The sequence below is a fragment of the Triturus cristatus genome, chromosome 5_2 (genome assembly GCF_964204655.1).
Source record: "Triturus cristatus chromosome 5_2, aTriCri1.1, whole genome shotgun sequence".
NCBI classification, from domain to species: domain Eukaryota; kingdom Metazoa; phylum Chordata; class Amphibia; order Caudata; family Salamandridae; genus Triturus; species Triturus cristatus.
In genome coordinates this window covers 216071132-216091079 of record NC_140588.1, presented here as the reverse complement: position 1 = coordinate 216091079, position 19948 = coordinate 216071132, and the positions used below count along the sequence as shown (strand labels likewise).

At 50.7% G+C, this 19948-nt stretch overlaps 1 protein-coding gene across 2 annotated transcripts in view; it reads left to right on the top strand.

Moving 5' to 3' along the window:
* Positions 1-19948, top strand: part of ZNF236 (zinc finger protein 236) — a 1017074-nt gene that overhangs the window by 899982 nt on the left and 97144 nt on the right. For both annotated transcript variants that reach the window (XM_085606997.1, XM_085606996.1), the window contains one exon: positions 14971-15100. In XM_085606997.1, the coding sequence (XP_085463123.1) occupies positions 14971-15100 (130 nt within the window). The remainder of the gene's footprint in view (positions 1-14970; positions 15101-19948) is intronic.

Here is a 19948-nt window from a genome sequence, read left to right as displayed (position 1 = left end):
AAGAAGATCTCGTCGACGACTGCCGTGTCGACAGCCACCTCGTCGATAAAAAATTCCTGGTCGACGGCCACCTCGACGTTGAAGACTACCTCGTCGACTAAGACTGACTCGTCGACGAAGATTGCCTCGTCGACGGCGACTTCCTCGTCGACGAAGACTGCCTCATCGACGAAAACAGCTGCCTCGTCGACACTCACTTTTCTGACGACAGCTCCATTGATGACGATCTCGTAGACGGCACACTCGTCTACGCCTCTTTTGTCTTCTTGCACGGATTTGCAAGTTTGGTCTGCAACATCAGCTACTGCAACGGCGGCTTCTTTACTACAACGTCATGGCTCCTCTTTGGAAACTCTTTCCCATCGAAGTTGCCTGAGCAATTACTGGATTCTGAGGAGGAATAAGAAGAAGAGTCAGGAGAGGATGACAGATTCCGCACTGCTAGGACTCCGTCGGAATTGTTTATAAAATACCAAGATGACGACCAGGAGGAAGAACCTTGTCCTGAGCCTGAAGCTCCAGCTCCTGTCACGGTTCCCACAGTGCAAATGCCTTTGGACATGCTTTATAATTTACAATATATGTTGCAAGACTATAATCGTTGTTTTCCTCCATCTGAGTCGGCGGAGTCTATTCCATCAACGCCCATGCCAAGGGTCCCTGTAGCTCCTTTGCGATCTCCTAGACCACATTCTCCAGTACCATCTCATCATTCCCATGATGCTAATAGAACAGATGATGACAGGGAAGAGGGAGAAGTGGATGATCAGTCTGTTCTTTCGGAGTGGGACGAATACCAAAATCTGAAAGAAACACGTTAGTTAGATTCCTCACTTTAGAATATCCCCAGGCGTCAGACTGGATCCGGAAGATTTTTCGTCAGCAATACCCCTTGCGCGTCGCTAGGCGTCGTCTGCGGCTCCGCGTCCGTCGTCGGCGTCGTGCGCCGGAATGACGTCGTCGGAGTACTTAGACGCCGCCCTCGCGCGCTGACGTCAGTTCTTCTTTTTTCCGCGCCAGTAAGCGCAGATCCGGGAGAGCTGCACCTTTAGTCATTTTTTGACTAACTTTTTCGATCCTTTTTGATCTTGTCTCGACTCCGGTGCCGGTAGGATGCCTGGTTTTAAAGCCTGTGCTGACTGTAGCCGCCTGATGTCGGTTACGGACCATCACCGCCGGTGCCTTTACTGCTTGGGCCTCGACCACGACGCGGAGTCGTGTTCAGACTGCAAGGCCCTGACCTCGAAGGCTAGACGGGAGCGGTCCCGTAAGCTTCTCGAGATTCGCCATTCGGCTCCGCGCCCCTCTCGATCCCGGTCCAGGAGGAGGTCCAAGGATCGGTCGCGGAGCCGCAGCCGACGTCATCATCGGTCGTCGGGATCCAAGTCTTCAGGTAAGTCGAAGCACTCCAAGAAGTCCAAGAGGCGACACCGCTCTTCGGACTCCCCTCACCGGTCGCGCGACTCGGCCGAGGGTCAGGGTGGCTCCACCCCCGCGGCTCCGGCGGCGCCGCAGGCGCCGCGCAAGTCCCCATACCCACCGGTCCCTGGGACTGACGCGACGCCGGCGGAAGTCAGTGCCTTCCTCTCGGCCATGAGGAGCCTGGCTCCGCCGTCGACGCCCGCTGGCGCGCCTTCGGGCCCCGCAGACCCGACTGGGCAACCTTGCCTGCCGGCGGCTCCGGCCCCGGCGCCGTTGACGGCTCCGGCCTCGACGCCGCAAGCGCCCGAGGGACCCGTTCCCGAGTCCCCGCCGACGCCGGTCGACCTCGTCACGCCTCCTCCGCCGGCGTCGACACCGGTACCACCTCCGACGCCGACTCCGCTCGGCGTCGAGCCCCGGTTCAGTCCCGGTCCGGGCCCGGCGCCGATACGGTGTCGATGGACGCCGCGTTCGGCACCGCTGGAGACACATTTTGTCTATCGCCCGGCTCCGATCCTTCCTCCTGCACACCATGAATCGGATGATGGGGACAACTGGGAGGGATCCGAGGATCCTATGGCCGTTCAGGCTCAACTGTCACAGGACTGGGCAGATGAACTGGGGGAGGCCAGTGGCCTGGATACCTCTCCAGACACTGGATTCATCTCTCCTCCGACTGTGGCTTCGGAGGAGGGTGCTGCTTTTTCTGTGGTGCTGCGCAAGGCGGCCGCAGCCCTTGGGCTCGAGCTACCTGCCGTGGCTGTGAGGACGAACGTCCTCACTGAGGTGCTTCAGTCTGCAGCAAGCTCCACTGAGCCTCTGCTGCCATTCAATGAGGCCCTCACTGACGTTCTGCAGGGCACCTGGTCCAAGCCCTCCACAGTTCCTCCTGTGGACAGGAACGTCACCAGGCGCCACCGCCCTGCTCCGGGCGACCCCAGTTTTCTCTCCCAACACCCTACCCCCGAGAGTCTGGTTATCCAGGCCTCTACCTCCCAATCCTCCTTCCCGACCGCTCCGCCGGACCGGGATTCCAAGAGGCTGGAACAGTTTGGCAAAAAGCTGTTCTCCTCCCTTAGTTTGGGCCTGCGGTCTTTGAACACCGCCTGCCTCTTGGACCGTTATTCCCACTCTCTGTGGGATGCGGTGGAGGACGTGCTGCCCCTGTGTCCGGAGGAGGTCCAGACACAACTTACCCAGGCTCTGGCCGATGGGAGGGATGCAGCGCGACATGCTATCCGATGTGGGCTTGACACTACGGACTCGCTGGGTAGGGCGATTTCTACCTCAGTGGCGCTTAGACGTCACGCCTGGCTGCGGTCCACGTCCTTTTCGGGCGATGTCCAGAGCACCCTCATGGACATGCCCTTTGATGGCACTCGCCTTTTCGGCGAGAAAGCGGACAGTGCGCTGAATCGCTTTAAGGACTCCCGGGCTACGGCCAAGTCCTTGGGCCTCTCGGCCCAGCGGTTGCAAACTTACGCTTTTCGCCCCTTTCGTGGCCAAGGAAGGGGTGCCTCCTCACGTACGCCTAGCCACCAGCCGCAGAACCAACCTGCGCGTGGTCGCGGGCATGGTTTCCGCCGAGGTGGTTCTGGAGGACGACGAGGTCAGCCCACATCCACCCCGGCAGCATCCGCCTCAAAGCCTTCCTAGTCCGAGCTTTCAGGCCCATTCCTCGCCAGTGGGCGGCAGAGTTCGCCATCACCTGCTCCACTGGCGGTCCATCACATCGGACAGGTGGGTGCTGCAAATCGTCCGAAGGGGCTACTCCCTCCCCTTCGAGACGACCCCTCCAGCCATGCCACCGCAGCACCACCGTATCTCGGGGGATCATTTGAATCTTCTCCACGAGGAAGTTTCGGCCCTCTTGGCCAAGGGGGCCGTCGAGCGCGTTCCGAGCCCAGAAGTAGGTCGTGGTTGTTATTCCCACTACTTTCTGGTTCCCAAGAAGGGCAAAGGGGGCCTACGCCCTATCTTGGACCTCCGGAACGTCAATGCCTTCCTCCGGAAGGAAAGGTTCAAGATGTTAACTTTGGCTCAGGTTCTAGCTGCCCTAGACCCTGGAGACTGGATGGTAGCGTTGGACTTGCAGGACGCATATTTCCACATCCCCGTCCTGCCGGCCCACCGGCGTTGCCTGCGGTTCACGGTGGGCCAGGAGCACTTTCAGTTTACCGTGCTCCCCTTCGGCCTCACCAGTGCCCCTCGGGTGTTCACGAAAGTGATGGCGGTGGTCGCAGCTCATCTGCGCAGATCAGGGGTTCCAGTCTTCCCCTATCTCGACGACTGGTTGTTGAAGGCGGGCTCGCCCCAGACAGTCGTCTCCCACCTCCAGACTACGGCGGATCTCCTGCATTTGCTGGGATTTTCCATCAACGTGCCAAAGTCACACTTGAGTCCCTCTCAGAAGCTCCTCTTCATCGGAGCGGTTCTCGATTCGGCGCAGTTCCGGGTCTATCCGCCGGAACAGCGGGTCCGGGATATACAGGCCCTGATTCCCATCTTTCGGCCTCTATCCTGGGTTTCGGTCAGGCTAGTGTTGCGGCTTCTGGGGCTGATGGGCTCCTGCATCCTACTAGTGCATCACGCCAGGCGGCGCATGCGGGCTCTGCAGTGGGACCTGAAGTTTCAGTGGGCCCAGCATCACGGCAACCTGTCCGACCATGTCTTGATCTCGGAGGGCACTGCACAGCAGTTGCAGTGGTGGCTCACGGACCGCGATTGGGTCAAGGGCAAGAGCCTCTCCCTTCCCCAACAAGAGCATGTCGTAGTGACGGATGCGTCCCTCCTGGGATGGGGTGGCCATATGGGAGAGGCGGAGATCAGAGGCCTCTGGTCTCCGGCGGAGTCTCGTCTCCACATCAACCTGTTGGAGTTGAGAGCGATCCGACTTGCACTGAAAGCCTTCCTTCCCTCTGTCAGGGGAAGTGTCGTGCAGGTGTTCACGGACAACACCACCGCCATGTGGTATTGCAACAAACAGGGCGGGGTGGGGTCGTGGACCCTTTGTCAGGAGGCTCTGCGCCTCTGGACGTGGCTGGAACACCAGGGCGTCACCCTAGTGGTTCAACATCTGGCGGGCTCTCTGAACGCCAGAGCAGACGAACTCAGCCGCCGGTGCATGATGGATCACGAATGGCGTCTGAACTCCGAAGTGGCGCAAGGTCTCTTTCAGCAGTGGGGAGAGCCTTGGTTAGATCTATTCGCCACCGAAGAGAACGCGCAATGTCAGCAGTTCTGCGCGTTGGAATTTCCAAGGCGGCACTCGCTCGGCGACGCTTTTCGTCACGAGTGGAGTTGCGGTCTGTTGTACGCCTTTCCGCCTATACCACTTCTGCCCAGAGTGCTGAAGAAGATCAGGCACGACCGGGCCCAAGTCATCTTGGTGCATCCGGATTGGGCACGAAGGTTCTGGTATCCCGAGCTACTCAGTATCTTGACCGATCCTCCGATACGTCTGTCCCTTCGGGAGGATCTTCTGTCGCAGCAGCAGGGGACGGTCCTACACCCGAACCTGTCCAGCCTCCACCTCCATGCGTGGAGATTGAGCGGCGGCAGTTGATGCCATTTGAGTTGCCTCCTGAAGTCTGTGATATCATTCTGGCAGCCAGGCGTCCCTCCACAAAGACGGTATACGCCTGCCGGTGGAACAAATTTGTGGCATGGTGCACAGCAAAGGCTGTGGATCCCCTTTCCGCCCCTCTTTCTGAGGTTCTCCTCTTTCTTCTTTCTTTGGCCCGGCAGGGCTCTGCCCTGGGCACCTTGAAAGGTTATCTTGCTGCCATCTCTGCCTTCTTGCGGCTTCCTGATCAGCCTTCTCTTTTCAAGTCCCCTGTAGTTACACGCTTTCTAAAAGGCATTACTCACACGTTCCCTCCTGTCCCTTTTGTAATGCCTCAGTGGGACTTGAATCTTGTTCTCACATTTCTAATGTGCGCTCCCTTTGAGCATCTTCATAATTGTCCTCTTCATCTGCTGACGCTTAAGACTGCTTTTCTGGTAGCCATCACCTCGGCTAGACGGGTGAGTGAGCTCCAGGCTTTATCTTCAAAGCCTCCTTTTCTCTCTGTTCATCCGGACAAGGTTGTCCTTCGGCCTCGTCCCTCCTTTCTTCCGAAAGTGGTGACCCCCTCTCATCTTGGGCAGTCTGTCACCTTGCCCACCTTCTTTCCGCCTCCGCATCCTTCCAAAGAGGAAGAGAGGCTCCACCGTCTGGACCCGAAACGTGCGCTCTCCTTTTATCTGGACCGCACAAAGCAGTTCCGGGTGGACGAACAACTTTTCGTTGGATACGTGGGTGCTAAGAAGGGGAAAGCTGTGCACAAACGGACCATCTCTCGGTGGGTCGTTTTGTGCATCAAAATTTGTTACTCCTTGGCAAAAAAGGACCCTCCTGTTTGGGCTGCGCGCCCATTCTACTCGGGCCACGGCAGCTACTACTGCTTTGGGACGAGGTGTCCCTTTGCAGGACATCTGTCAGGCGGCAACGTGGGCTTCGCTACACACGTTTGCCAGGGATTTATTGCCTTGACAGCCAAGTCCGGAGGGATGGCTTCTTTGGCCGTTCTGTCCTCCAGGACTTTCTGGTGTGATCTTGGTTCGCAGACCCACCACCGGGGATGGTATTGCTTGGGTATCTATTCTAAGGTGAGGAATCTAACTAACGTGTTTCTTTCAGATGAACAAGTTACTTACCTTCGGTAATGATGTATCTGTAAGAAACATTAGTTAGTTAGATTCCTCACCGACCCACCCATCCTCCCCGTTCTGCGAACTGACATCTAGGGTTAAGGTTATCCTTTTCAGGCCCCTAGATTTTATTTTTGGCACCAGTGTCGGTCTTTGCATGGCTCTGCGTTCCTGGCGCGGAAAGCTATGTACAAGAACTGACGTCAGCACGCGAGGGCGGCGTCTAAGTACTCCGACGACGTCATTCCGGCGCATGACGCCGACGATGGACGCGGAGCCGCAGACGACGCCTAGCGACGCGCAAGGGGTATTGCTGACGAAAAATCTTCCGGATCCAGTCTGACACCTGGGGATATTCTAAGGTGAGGAATCTAACTAACTAATGTTTCTTACAGATACATCGTTACCGAAGGTAAGTAACTTGTTCTTGTAACTCCATCACCGTCAGCTCCAGCTCCCGTGGACTCTCCTCCTGTAGACATCGGAGGTTTTCATCTCCTTATGGAGAGGGCAACAAAGACATTTCTCATACCTATGGAGACAAAGAAAGATGATTGCTTTCTTTATGATTTTAAAGACCAACCACGAAGGCAGATAAGGACAATTCCCATCATAGACTTCATCTGGAAGGAAGGGTTGAAGATGATGGCAACACCGAATTCTCTTCCTGCAGTTTTGCCTCGGTTAGGCAAAAAAATTTAAGGCGCCAAGTGATTCACCTGCATGCCTCATCGGTCAGCCAAAAGCTGACTCTGTCATCGCCCAAGTGGCGCAGAGACGGGCTTAGGAACCACTCTTCGCCTATAACAGCTCCACCAGACAGGGATGGCAGACGGCTGGATTCAATTGGAAAAAAGGTATCCACTATGGCTGCAACGACTGTCCGTGCTGCAAATTCCCTAGCCATATTAGGGAGATATGATAGGCAGATGTGGTCAGACATCTCCCCCTACATTAACATGCTGCCAGAACCTTCCAAGTCTGAGGCCTTGAAGATTTTACAGGAAGGAGAGTATACCTCTACGGAAATCATTGACGCAGCCGTGGATGTTGCATCCACAGGATTCAGACAGTTAGCGGGTGCAGCAGTACTGAGGAGACAAGGTTGGCTGAAATCGACATCTTTTCGCCAAGCGGTCCAAACCAAGATTATTGATTTGCCGTTTGATGGGGAGTCACTATTCGGCCAACATGTCGATGAGGCCCTTCAGGCTATTAAAAAAGACACGGAGACGGCGAGGTCTGTTGGTAGCCTTCAATTTCGGAAGTCGTCCTTTCGAGGTGCTAATGGATGTGGATCCTTCTCCAATAGGGGAGGTTACAATCAGCAAAGATCATATCAAACCTCTCAAAGTAATCAAAGATTTCAACCCTACAGACAGAAGTCATACGGACAGCTAAGTAACTCCTACTCGCAATCAAGAAGGAAGCCCTCCTATCGTGGACGGGATTCAAATACAAAACAATGAGATCTGCCACCTGCCACCATTTCTGCCGTTTCCCCAGTCAAAAGTTGGAGGAAGAATATCGCACTTCTACTCGAACTGGTCCGCAATTACAACAGACAAGTGGGTTCTGGATATAGTGGCCAGAGGTCATGCTCTGGAGTTTATAAAGATTCCCCCAAACTCTCCTCCCAAAGGACCACCTCCTGCTCATCTCAAGGAACTTTTTTCCCAAATAAATCTGATGATTCGGAAAGGAGCAATCGAAAAGGTCCCTCCTTTACAAAGAGGAACAGGATTTTATTTGAGATTTTTCCTGATTCTAAAAGTAGGGAGAATGGTGCCCCATTCTCTACCTTCGCGCCCTCATCAAGTACCTGAAAAAGTTATCTTTCCGAATGTTAAATCTTCCAATTGCTTTCGGCGGGAGATCACATGGCCACCCTCGATCTCCAAGACGCTTTTTTTCATGTACCAATCCTACCCAGACACAGAACATTTTTACGGTTCAGAGTGGCTGGCAGAGACTTTCAATTCTGAGTCCTTCCATTTGGTCTATGATCAGCACCCCGTGTGTTTACAAAGGTCCTGGCACCGGTGACCGCACACCTTCGTCTGCAAGGAATTCAAATTTTCCTTTACTTGGACGACTGCCTTATCAAGGCGAATTCTTTTCAAACCACAAACGCACATTTTCAGAAGTGTCTGTTCCTGTTCCAATCTCTGGGTCTCTCCATAAATTTCGAAAAGTCTCATCTGACTCCATCACAGAGAAAGACCTTTCTGGGAGCCACACTAGACACTCGGCTGACTCAGGCCTTCGTATCAAAAGAAAGACCACTCAAGATCTGCAAACTAGCTCGCTTATTGAGTGCGTTTCAGTCCGTTTGTACATGTCTTTCCTAGGGATGATTTCTTCTTGCATCCCTCTGATACCCAACTGCCGTTACAGAATGAGACCATTGCAAGAGGAACTCAACCTTCAATGGTTAGAGATTTCGGGGTCTTTCAACGACATCGTTTGCATCACTCCTCAGATGCGGGAAGCCTTTCATTGGTGGAATCAAGTAAAGAACATAAGGGAAGGATGTGCATTTCTGGTCGAAATGCCGGATTTCACTATAACCACAGATGCTTCCCTCGAGGGATGAGGGACGCACCTTCAAGGGATGACTGTCAACGGCAAAAGGAACTTCCAGCGAAAGAAGTGGCATATCAACCTTCTGGAGTTGCGTGCCATTTTCTTGGCTCTGAAGTCATTTCAAACCATCATTCGGGGAGCCTCAGTACTAATTGGAACGGACAATACTACAAGTATGCATTACTTGAACAAGCAGGGAGGGACGAAGTCAGCCCTACTATCTCAACAAGCTCAAGAGATTTGGGACTGGGCGATTCGTCACAAGATCAGCCTTTCAGCCATTTATGTTCCAGGAGTCGCCAATGTTCTAGCGGATTCCCTCAGCAGGTCAACAATATCCAACCACGAGTGGGAACTACATCAACCAACCTTAAACAGTCTTTCGAGAGTGGGGGCACCCCGATCTAGACCTGTTTGCGACCAGCCAGAATCGCAAATGCCCATCCTTTCCAAGTTGGGTTCCCCACAACGACTCATGCGGGAATGCGTTTTCGATCAACTGGTCGCAGATATATGCCTACGCCTTTCCTCCGATTCCGTTGGTTCCACGAGTTCTCCGCAAGATCAAGAAACAACCTCGCTGCATGATACTCATTGCTCCCAGGTGGCCTCGCCAATACTGGTTCACCGAACTTCTCCTCCTCTCGGAGTGCGATCCCATTCAGTTTCGGCCAATGCCGAACCTTCTGTCCATCCAGAACGGACGGATCTGTCACCCGGACCCAGCATCTTTGAGATTAGTGGCATGGCTCCTTAACACCGTGAATTCGCACAGCTAAATATTCCTGCGGACTGTCAGGACGTTTTAGCTAATGCTCGAGCACCTGCTACTATTAAAACTTACAAGCTAAAATGGAAGAGATTTTGCATGTGGTGTCAATCTGTCAATATACACCCGATTCATGCAAAACCAGAACAACTTTTACCGTTCTTTCTTCATTTGGCGAGATCGGGCCTCTCCCAATCTACTTTGAAAATGTTCTTGGCGGCGATTTCAAGGTTTCAGCAGGATGGATCTAATTCTCTTTATTCAAATAGTCATTCAGCAATTCTTCAAGGGGTTGTTTCGGATGTTTCCCCCTATTCGACGTCTACCTCCATCCTGGCATCTTAATGTAGTGCTTACACAACTTATGCGGCACCCCTTCGAACCTATTCATAAAGTGGACTTAAAGCTCCTTTCTTGGAAGGTTTCTTTGCTATTGGCTCTGACATCATCAAGAAGAGTCAGTGACCTTCAAGCGTTCACTATTAATCCACCTTTTCTGCAATTTACATCGAAATCAGTAGTGCTACGCACTAATCCCAGCTTCATGCCAAAAGTTCCTGCGGACTTCCACCGTAATGAACCTATAATTTTAAAGACATTCTACCCAAATCCACTCACAGCTGCGGAAAGGGCCTTGCATTCCCTTGACATCAGAAGATGTCTCAAGTTCTATTTACAACGGACAGCAACAATACGTAAATCAAACTAACTGTTTGTGGCCTACGGTAGATTACGTCAAGGACATTCTGTCTCCAAACCAACCATAGCTCGTTGGATTTCTGCTGCAATTTGTTTATGCCATGAACAGGCGGGAAGACCTTTGCAGGCAACCCCAAGAGCGCACTCTACAAGAGCAATTTCATCTACCGCTCTCTTTGCCGGTGTGCCTCTTCATCAGATCTGCATAGCGGCAACCTGGTCCAACAGACACACTTTTACCAAGCACTACTGTTTGGAAGCCTCAAGCGATGCAGATGCATCAGTGGGACAAGCTGTTCTCCGCAATCTTTTCAAATAAGGTGAGCCTCTGTTCTCCCTCCTCCACTATGCTCTTTTCTATAAGACGCTTATTCCATACTGTTTCTATATCTTGAAATTGTTCTGCATATGTTGAACACAGATGTATTTATATATGATAATACATTTTGGTGATGTGTATTTACTATGGTACAAAAGGAGCGTCTTATGAGCATTATGTTCTGTACTGCTATCTACTCTGATTCAGGCATGTGAATCTATGAAAGACACCCTAAATACTGGAGAACAATAGTTACTTACCTGTAATCTGTGGTTCTCCAGTATTGGTGTCTTTCATAGATTCACATGCAACCCGCCCACCTCCCCTCAGAGGCTGTTAGGCTGTTAGGCTGTTATACTTTGGTTCACTCCTGTGCGAGAAAATCTGAGAGCCTGAGCCTCTGAGGAGAACATTCTGGTGGGTGCTGTCACCTGATTGGCTGCAGTTTGGACTGTACATAATGACTCTGATAGTCATAAGTGTGGAAGGTTTTTCTTGTAGTTTAGGGCTACTTTACTTCCTGGTTTTATGTTACCAAGGTTTTTTTTGCTTACTTTATGCATAACCCCCGGTTACCTAATTCAGAGGATAGACCGGGTTTTAGGTAAAGGCGGCAGGATCGCCATCATTTATAAAAGCTACCTCAGCTGCTGTCCTCTACCAGATTGTGAGAACCTTCTGTTAACAATAGGATTTGCCCCCACGCTCACACTGTCAGGCATTTTAATTTATCGTCCCAACGGGCCACTTTTGTAAATCACTGCCTGAGATGGCTGCTAGTCTCACCAGTGCCCCCACTAATTTTACATTACTTGGTGATCTTAATCTGCATTTCGATGATCCTTCACATATTGCCGCGGTAGAAATAATTAAGGATCTTGCTGCTTACCAGTTAAAACAGAAGGCCACTCATTAGACCCATTTGAAGGGCCACCTTCTAAATCCTATATTCTCCAATCTGGAGGAACTAACAGGAAGGGAACCCATCCCAATACCCTGGTCAGATCATTTTTTGATCCCTAGTGCTGGACCCCCACCTCTGTTATCCCTTTAACTAGGCCAAATGGAACTATGTCACGTCTCTGGCCTAAACTTCCCTCAGAACAGTGGATATTGAAGTTAGAAAATACCAAGCCGACCCCTGATATCAGCCCAATTGTTGCCAATGAAAAATTCAACAACTGGATTGAGAGCACTTTAAAACGGGTTCTCCCGAAGAAAAAGATCCAGATGAAAGTAGGATCCAACAGAATGTCATAGTATTCTCCCAAGCTCCAGGAACTTAAACAGATCTGCAAAAAACTCGAAAGAGCTTGGAGACATTTTTTTTCTTTAAACAAATCGGAATTCAGGGAGGCCATAAAAACATATAAGGCTGAATCTAAATTGGCTCAGGCTTCATTTTATGAGGAAAGAATTTTCTTGGCAGCCAACTGCCCTCGCGAAATATTTCGCATAGTGAAAAATCTGCTTAAAGCCCCCTTACCTCCAGATGTACCTGATGTCACTGGCAGACGCTGCAATGAATTAGCAGATTACTTTTACGATAAAATTCAAACTATCTACTCGTCATTTCCATCAGTTGACATTTACAATAATTCCCACTCAGAGGACAGTGGCCCGCATATCAGGGAACACTCCTTGGAGGCATTTCCCCTGATGGACTGTGAGTCACTCCATACTATCTCGGCACTCATGAAGAGCGGGTCGCCTAGAGACCCTGCTCCACCTAATATCCTGAAGCAAGTGTCGGGAACGGTCTCCCCGATCATTTTGGATTTGATCAATGCCTCCATTTCCACTGGAGTGGTCCCACCTCCGTGGAAAAGAGCAATGGTAAAGTCTCTCTTAAAAAAAACAAGTCTTGACCTGGATCTCCTGGGTAATTATCATCCCATCTCGCTTCTCCCAGGGATCAATAAAATAGCGGAGAAGCTCGTCAACTCAGCAATTTCTACTTTTTGAGAATCCCACATTCTCTTCCACCCCTCTCAAGCTGGCTTTCGGCCGCGTCAAGGAACAGAAACTGCTCTTTTAGCAGTTGTCGAAGAGTCTAAAAAGATTTTTGACACCGGAGGCTCCACAGCTGTTATCCTCTTGGACCTCAGTGCAGCCTTTGTCACGGTCAGTCACCAAATCTTGGTCCAGCGACTCAGAAGTTTGGGGGTGACCGGAATAGCTTTAGCATGGTTGCAATCATTCCTGGAAGAGAGGGCCTTCCAGGTTTTCGTGGGTGATATCACTTCCAAATCCATGCCTCTCCGCTGCGGAGTTCCTCAGGGATGATCCCTGAGTCCCTCCCTATTTAATGTTTATATGACCCCGCTCGCGGAGATTGTGCTCCTTTTTTGGGTTCACATAGTGACCTACGCGGATGATAACCAACTAGTCGTAGCACTGAATCACTCTGATAATGCCTCCATCTGTCCTTGTCCCTGTGTAGAAATGGTAGCTAAGTGAATGAACCACTCGTTTTTAAAATTGAATGGAGTTAAGACCGAGCTGATGCTCCTGGGCAATCCCTCTCTCTTTAAAGCGGATGTAATGTGGCCAGCTTGTGTGGACCCGTCACTGTCCCCAAGACCCAGATGAAAAGTAGGCATTGGCTTGATCAAAATCTCAGCTTTATGGTTCAGGCGCGGAAGGTTGCGGCTTTCTGCTATGGCATCCTAAGGATGCTCCGCAAAGTGCTTCCACTCCTTCCCTTCCAGGCAAGAAAGCTTATGCTGTAGGCACTAATTTTCTCTCGCCTGGACTACGGGGAATGCCCTTTACCTTGGAGCTCCTGGCTCGACCTTCTCAAAACTCCAAACGGTGCAATTCCACGCAGCGAGGATTCTTGTGGGGACCCCGAACCGGCAATCTACAAAACCCACCTTGAACTCTCTCCACTGGCTTCCTGTCCGGGAGAGAGTTAACTTTAAGGCTATGTGTATCGTCCACAGGATGTTAGCAGGGAAAGGACGAGCGATCAACCATTCCATTGCCCAGCCCTACCTGGCGAATAGATGGCTGCGCTCAGACGATTTGTATCTTGCCGTCGTTTCCAAGATCAAGAAGGCCAGAAGTGGTGGTTGCCTTTTCTCCTATAATGCCGCTAGGATGTGGAGCACCCGTCCTCTCCGCTTACAGAAGGAACCCAGCCATCTGGCCTTTCGGAAATTTTTTAAAACTTGTCTCTTCCCTTAAGTGTTGATGTGATGCTCTCGGTGTATTGCTATCAGTGCTAGGATGCCCCTGGGTAGCTATGCACTTAATAAATGCTGTTTTCATTTCATTTCATTTATAAATATCTCCACAGAGCTTACACTACCTCTTACGTGCTGGCAAAATCTGACCCCCTCTAGATCCCATAGTTGCCTGAAATGTCAGGCAGATCATGCAGACTTCTCCCACCTGACATGGACTTGTGAGATGATTGCATCCTTTTTCCACTCTGTCTCTTATGATCGAGCAACCACTCTCTGCTGAACCCCTTATGGTTTTATTGGGGTATGATAAGCCACAACCACTGGGACTACGTCGTTTTGCTGTTATTGTTTTACTATTAGCCAAACAACAAATCTCCATACATTGGGGAACTTGTACCCTCCTCACAGTGGCAACCTGGCTCAAAAAATTGTCCTTCTGTGACATTAATTCTGAATTGTATGCTTCGCTACAGCCAGTCACATCCAGGCCTAAAGATTTTTCAAAACCACTGCAGAATTATTTGTTATCCATAGTTGCCTCCACAGATGATGAAACAACAGATTAACTATATGTACTTTTTTGCTATTTATATTATTGGTAATTTCTTTGTATTTCCCCATGGGGCCTAATGTTTTTTCTTTATTATCTACTTTGAGATATGTCATGTCTTTTACAGTTATTTTTTGTCATGTGTATCTCTTGTTTACCATACGTATTCTTTTCTTTGCTTACCATATGTATCCTTTTCTTTTGCTGGGTAACGTGCTGTACCACATACGATAAATATTAGTTTAATGAATCCGATATTTGGCTTTACTGTATGTATTTGTTGTAAAAATTATAAATATTTTTTTTTTTAAAAAGTGGCTATTATCTTCCACCTGTTTCTCAATTTCTTCGGATCGCTGTCTCCTGGTCACATATATCTGGTACTGTTTTTTTTTTCTTTTTTTTCGAACATCCAAATAAGGTGTTTTGGGATTGCGTCTCATTCAATATTAAATCATTTATCTACAAATGGGGTACCAGCTGTTCCTGACATCACTGACAAACTAATTACTTTATTGGATTAAGATCTTACTTAATACTTGATCTGTGGGTTTCGATCATCAAATTTGAAGTGTAGAACCAAATCATTTGAAGTAGGTAAAGCCATTACTCATGTTAGTCATCTGTATTCTTATTTGCGAATATTAGACCCGTCTATCAGTATAACTGTAGTACTTTAGAAACATAACAGTGCAGCCATGCTTAACAAATATTATCAAATGTTCACTTTTTTTCTTATTAGGATCATGTTCTGACACATCAAGCCGGTCCTACAATAAGTTCTCTGAAGCCAAAAGTGTTCAAATGCGATTCTTGTGAAAAGGCCTTTGCCAAGCCAAGTCAACTAGAAAGGCATAGTCGCATTCACACAGGTAAGTCCAGCAGTAACAACTGAAGAGGTTTTATGGGATGATGTTTTGAATGTTAGATTGCGTAGTCCTTTATGTTCATGTGGCAATTGCTGTGGACTTTTCTGTAAATTTGAAGAAAAATCACATTGTGCAAATGTAAGTAACTTCATTTAAAAGATATTAGAAAATGCATTTGCTATCATATTGCTTGATTGTATATACTGTGCAATGCTTTCAATGTATTATTTATTGTGATAACATATTTCCCTGCATTGTGTTCTTTTAACTTGTCTTCATAAAGTAACAACATGCCACGAGGACTCAGCAAGTGCCTTAGATAGTTTAACATGATTAGTATTGAATATGGCTATAGATTTTTGTACTGCTTAACAAAAACGAGAGAGGGAGGGTCCTAGGAAAGTTTTAGAGACCTGCAAGGATTACGTCTCCAACCAGTTACAAAAGATCATCACACCAGTCTGGGTCTTTCTCATCTGAAGGATTTAGCATATCCTAACAAGTGTAGGGATAAAACATCCCTGAGCTCCCTCCTCTCAGAGTGTTCCCGCCAAGAGGGGAATCCCAGATGATGAAGCATGCCACCTATGGTGGGTCATGGATTTCGTCCTTAAAGGGATTTCCCCACAAGCTCCTAGAGACAACCTTTAGTGTTTCCTCCTGCCTGGGCAGGCATTCCAGACCCAAGGATTTCTTTGTTGTTTTTTTATAAATTTTTGTAGCCTGTGTGGCTGCAGATAAACATCATTAACCTATGTCTGCCATGTAGTGTTGGGCTCAGACATTTGCTTTTCTTCTAAGAATGTTCTCGAGTCACGAGATGCAGTGTGACGACACCTCTCGATGTACATTATGCATTGGCACTAGCTTCATGTTAAATTGTTTTTCCTGCCATCTGGTTCAGACTTGCACGATTAAGCTCCAAGTTCATGTTCCTCAGGTCTGTAAGGTTCCTGTTGGTGTCTTTCTTCATGACTCATTGCGAACGTGTCTCATCAGCGAAAGGCCAGCAGATCCTAGGTGCTTGGTTGCTGTTGAGAGGTGATGGATGTCAAAGATACTTCAACACGAGTCGTTCCTTCCAAGAATGAGCCACAGGTGATGGAAAGAACACCATCCCACTACTGTCTTCCATAGCACCGTAAATATCAGTGGATCAACCTCCATGAGGTCTTTTTTTTTTTTTTTTTTTTTTTTGAAACCGTTTATTGCAATCTCAAATATATACAGGTAGGGGCCTACAACCTTCTGGCCGGCCGCTAAAGTGACGATAACAAATGACATTCATACAATGAGGCACTTAGCTTTACATAGACACTAAGGCAGGAGGTATCCACAACGCGGGCCATATGGCTCTGAGCCCACAATACGGTTTCATTTTATAAACACAACAACATAAATAAACACACACCCGCAAGGCAACCCACGATCAAAAGTGGCAGCACGTGCTCCTCAAATGGGGGACCCCAAACCCTCCACTGAAAACCCCCGAGAGGGGAAGGGAAACAGGTCTGGGACCGGGAGAATACTGTGCTCGGAACTGAGGGAGGGAGCAAACTAGGGGGATGGAGCTGGCGAAGCGGGAGGCAACAACGGCGGCTCGCAGATATCCCCGCGGTAGGCGTTCCAGGGGCCCCATATCTTCACCCATGCCCCAGGCTTACCCCGCGCCACATACACCACCTTTTCTCGAAACATGCACCAATCCATGTGTTCTTTCCAGGCCGACACCGCCGGGGACCTCTGGGACCCCCACAGCTGTGCAACGTCCCGTTTAGCCACCATATAGCCCAGAGTCACCCATCGCGTCTGCGGAACCGAGTAATCGGTCGGTTCCCACACATTCAGCAAACATCTCCTCGCTTCAGGCAACAGCGCGACATGCGTAACCGCTCGCAGGACCTCATGCACACCACGCCAGAATCGCTCCACCCTCGGGCATTCCCACAAAATGTGCAAAAAGGTCGCTGAAGCACCACACCCACGCTTACACAATCCGTCCTCGGCATAGCCCATACGCAGAAGCCTTGGCCCCGTCATGTACACCCGGTGGAGTATCTTAAGCTGGACGAAACGAAGGCGAGCCGGGATGGCCACCTCCTTCGGAGAGGCCACCGCGGAAATCCAGTCCTCGTCGTCCAACTCCAGCCCATCGGCAACCCAGGCCTCGCGGAGGCCAGTCAGTAAGCCCAAACGATCATTTATCAATTTCTTGTAAATGAGGGAGATCGTGCTGTCCGGAACATGGCCATCTAGCACTCGATCCTCCAGGGGGGAGGACTCCGGGATGGAGGCAACGTCTGGGAAGACGGAGCCCAGCGCGTGACGGACCTGCAGGTACCGAAAGTATTCACTGCCCCGCAGCTGAAACTCCGCCTGCAACGTCTCGAATGTTTTAAATCCTCCCCTCGTCCAGAGATCCCCAACTGTACTGATGCCTATAGTGTCCCACTGCTCAAAGCCCTTCGAGGTCCACAGAGAGCCCAACCTCTCAGACGCATACAGCGGTGACGCCCGGGTCAAACGGTCCTTCCAGCCCATAGCTGCATTAGCCGCGTGCCATACTCGCACCATGAAACGCGTGGGTCCCGTCAAGCGGGAATCGGGCACACTAGCGTAGAGCGCTCGATTGTAGTCGCCACCGGGTAGGAGCATCTTGTCCATTTCAAATGCCGGGTTTAGGGCGGGCCCATAGAGGCCCTGATTAATTGCAGCTAACTGGGAGGCCCAGTAATACCGTTTAATATCCGGGAGGGCAATCCCTCCGTCGTACCACGGGAGCGTCAACTTTGCCAAGGCTATACGCGGCCTCCCGTCCCAGAACAGGCGGCGCTGTAAACCTTCCACTTCACGGAAGTAGCGCGCTGGGACCAAGTCCATAGTGTTCTGGAGAGCGTACAGGAAGCGCGGCAGTGACATCATCTTGAACAACGCCGCCCGGCCGAGCGGCGAAAGTGGCAAGCGCCTCCAGCGCGCGACATCCTCCTTCAAGCGCTGGAGGGGGGGAAGCAAATTTCGCTCGTAGCGGGCCACCGGGTCCAGCGTAATGTAGACACCCAAGTATCGAAATCCCTCCGAGGCAATCTGGATCGGACAGCCCCGCGGGAGGACAGGAGCCTCCCCGGAAAGCACATAGACACAGGATTTGGCCCAGTTGATGACAAGGCCTGAATTGCGGCCAAAAGAGTGCAGAACATCAACCAGGACAATCAGTGATTTGCGCGGGGAGGCTAAGTACAAAAGGATGTCGTCTGCATAGAGAGACACTCGGTCCTCATACTCAGGGGTCCAACGGAGACCTCGGATAGAAGGGTGCCACCGCAGCCACTCTGCCAGGGGTTCCAAGGCCAGTGCGAACAGGAGCGGCGACAGGGGGCAACCCTGTCGCGTGCCCCGTCCCAGCCCGAATGGGGCCGAGACTCGACCATTCACCACCACCTGTGCAAGTGGGTCCGAGTACAACAATTTGACCCAGCTGATGAAACCCGGCCCAAAGCCAAATTTCGCCAGCATCGCCCAGATGTACGGCCACTCGAGTGTGTCGAACGCCATAGTGGCGTCCAAAGACGCCAAGATGGCCGGCTCCCGCACGAACGGAACACGCGCTAGCACGCCGTGCAGGCGTCGCAGATTAAGAGCCGTATTGCGGTGGGGGATAAAGCCGGACTGGTCTTGGTGGACCAGGTCGCCCACCACGCCGACCAGCCGGTTGGCGAGCACCTTGGCGAGGATTTTAGGTTCCGCATTCAAGAGCGAGATAGGTCGATAGGATGTGACCCGATCTCGAGGTCTCCCCTCCTTGTGGATGACCACGATGGTGGCCAGACGCTGGTCCGGCGGGAGGGATGGCGGCTGACCCGTTAGCCGAGTGAGTTGGGCTGTGCTACTCGCGGTGATCCCCCTTGGACTGTGCCTTGAGAAAGCAGCTGGATAATGTAATCCAATGTAGCCTGAGAGGGTGTATGAATAATGTCTGAATAACGCCAGTATCGCCAGTATTTCTGCTCTGACCCATCGGCTATGAAAATACTCAACGTGACACTTATACCTACCTGGCTTCGTGGTGGGCTCTGGCGTCCTCTTCCGATATACCGTGACTGTTTCTCTGGATTCACACATTGCAGTACCCTCGGGAGCAGCGCAGTAATGCCTCCGAAAGCAGCATCCAAAGCCCCGGCTAAAAATCCGAAGCTTAATCCGAAGCCCCGCGGAGCCAACATCTCGAGCGGACGCGCACCGGTGGGCACAGGATTGAATACTCTCTCTGACCCCGGTTCATCTCCCCGTGTGGGGACCTCGGCTCCCAGGCGCTCTCCGCCTGACACTTCATCATCCAGTGGCGGAAATATGGCTCCGTTGTTTTCCAAAAGAACAACGAAGCTGGTGACACAATCCCTGGATAAAGCCGTCGATAATGGGGTTCAGCAGACTGCAGATACCATCCCCCCCCCCACGGAAGCGTCGAGCCGGCTGGCTACTACAGATGTCGTTCATGGTGTCAGAAAAGTATCAGATGATGGGGGTGAGACGGAAAATGTGGTGGTGAATGGTAAATTAGGTTGCATTCTGGGTCCTGTAGTCCTTTCTTCCGAATTCAGTGAAGCCTCACAAATATCGACTGTTGAGGGTGGGTTAGGCATGGCCCAGATTGCTCATAACGCAGATAATGATCTATTTGAGAACTTTTTTTCACTATCAGATGGATCCATCACTTCGGATGAAGAAGGGATTAATAGGGATTGGGCAGAGTCTGCAATGGGAGATGAAGATGCGGTTCAATCTACTCATAAGACTCCCGGAACTGTTCGCAGGAACAACAAAAGCAAGGTTGGGGGGAATACTGGTGAAATT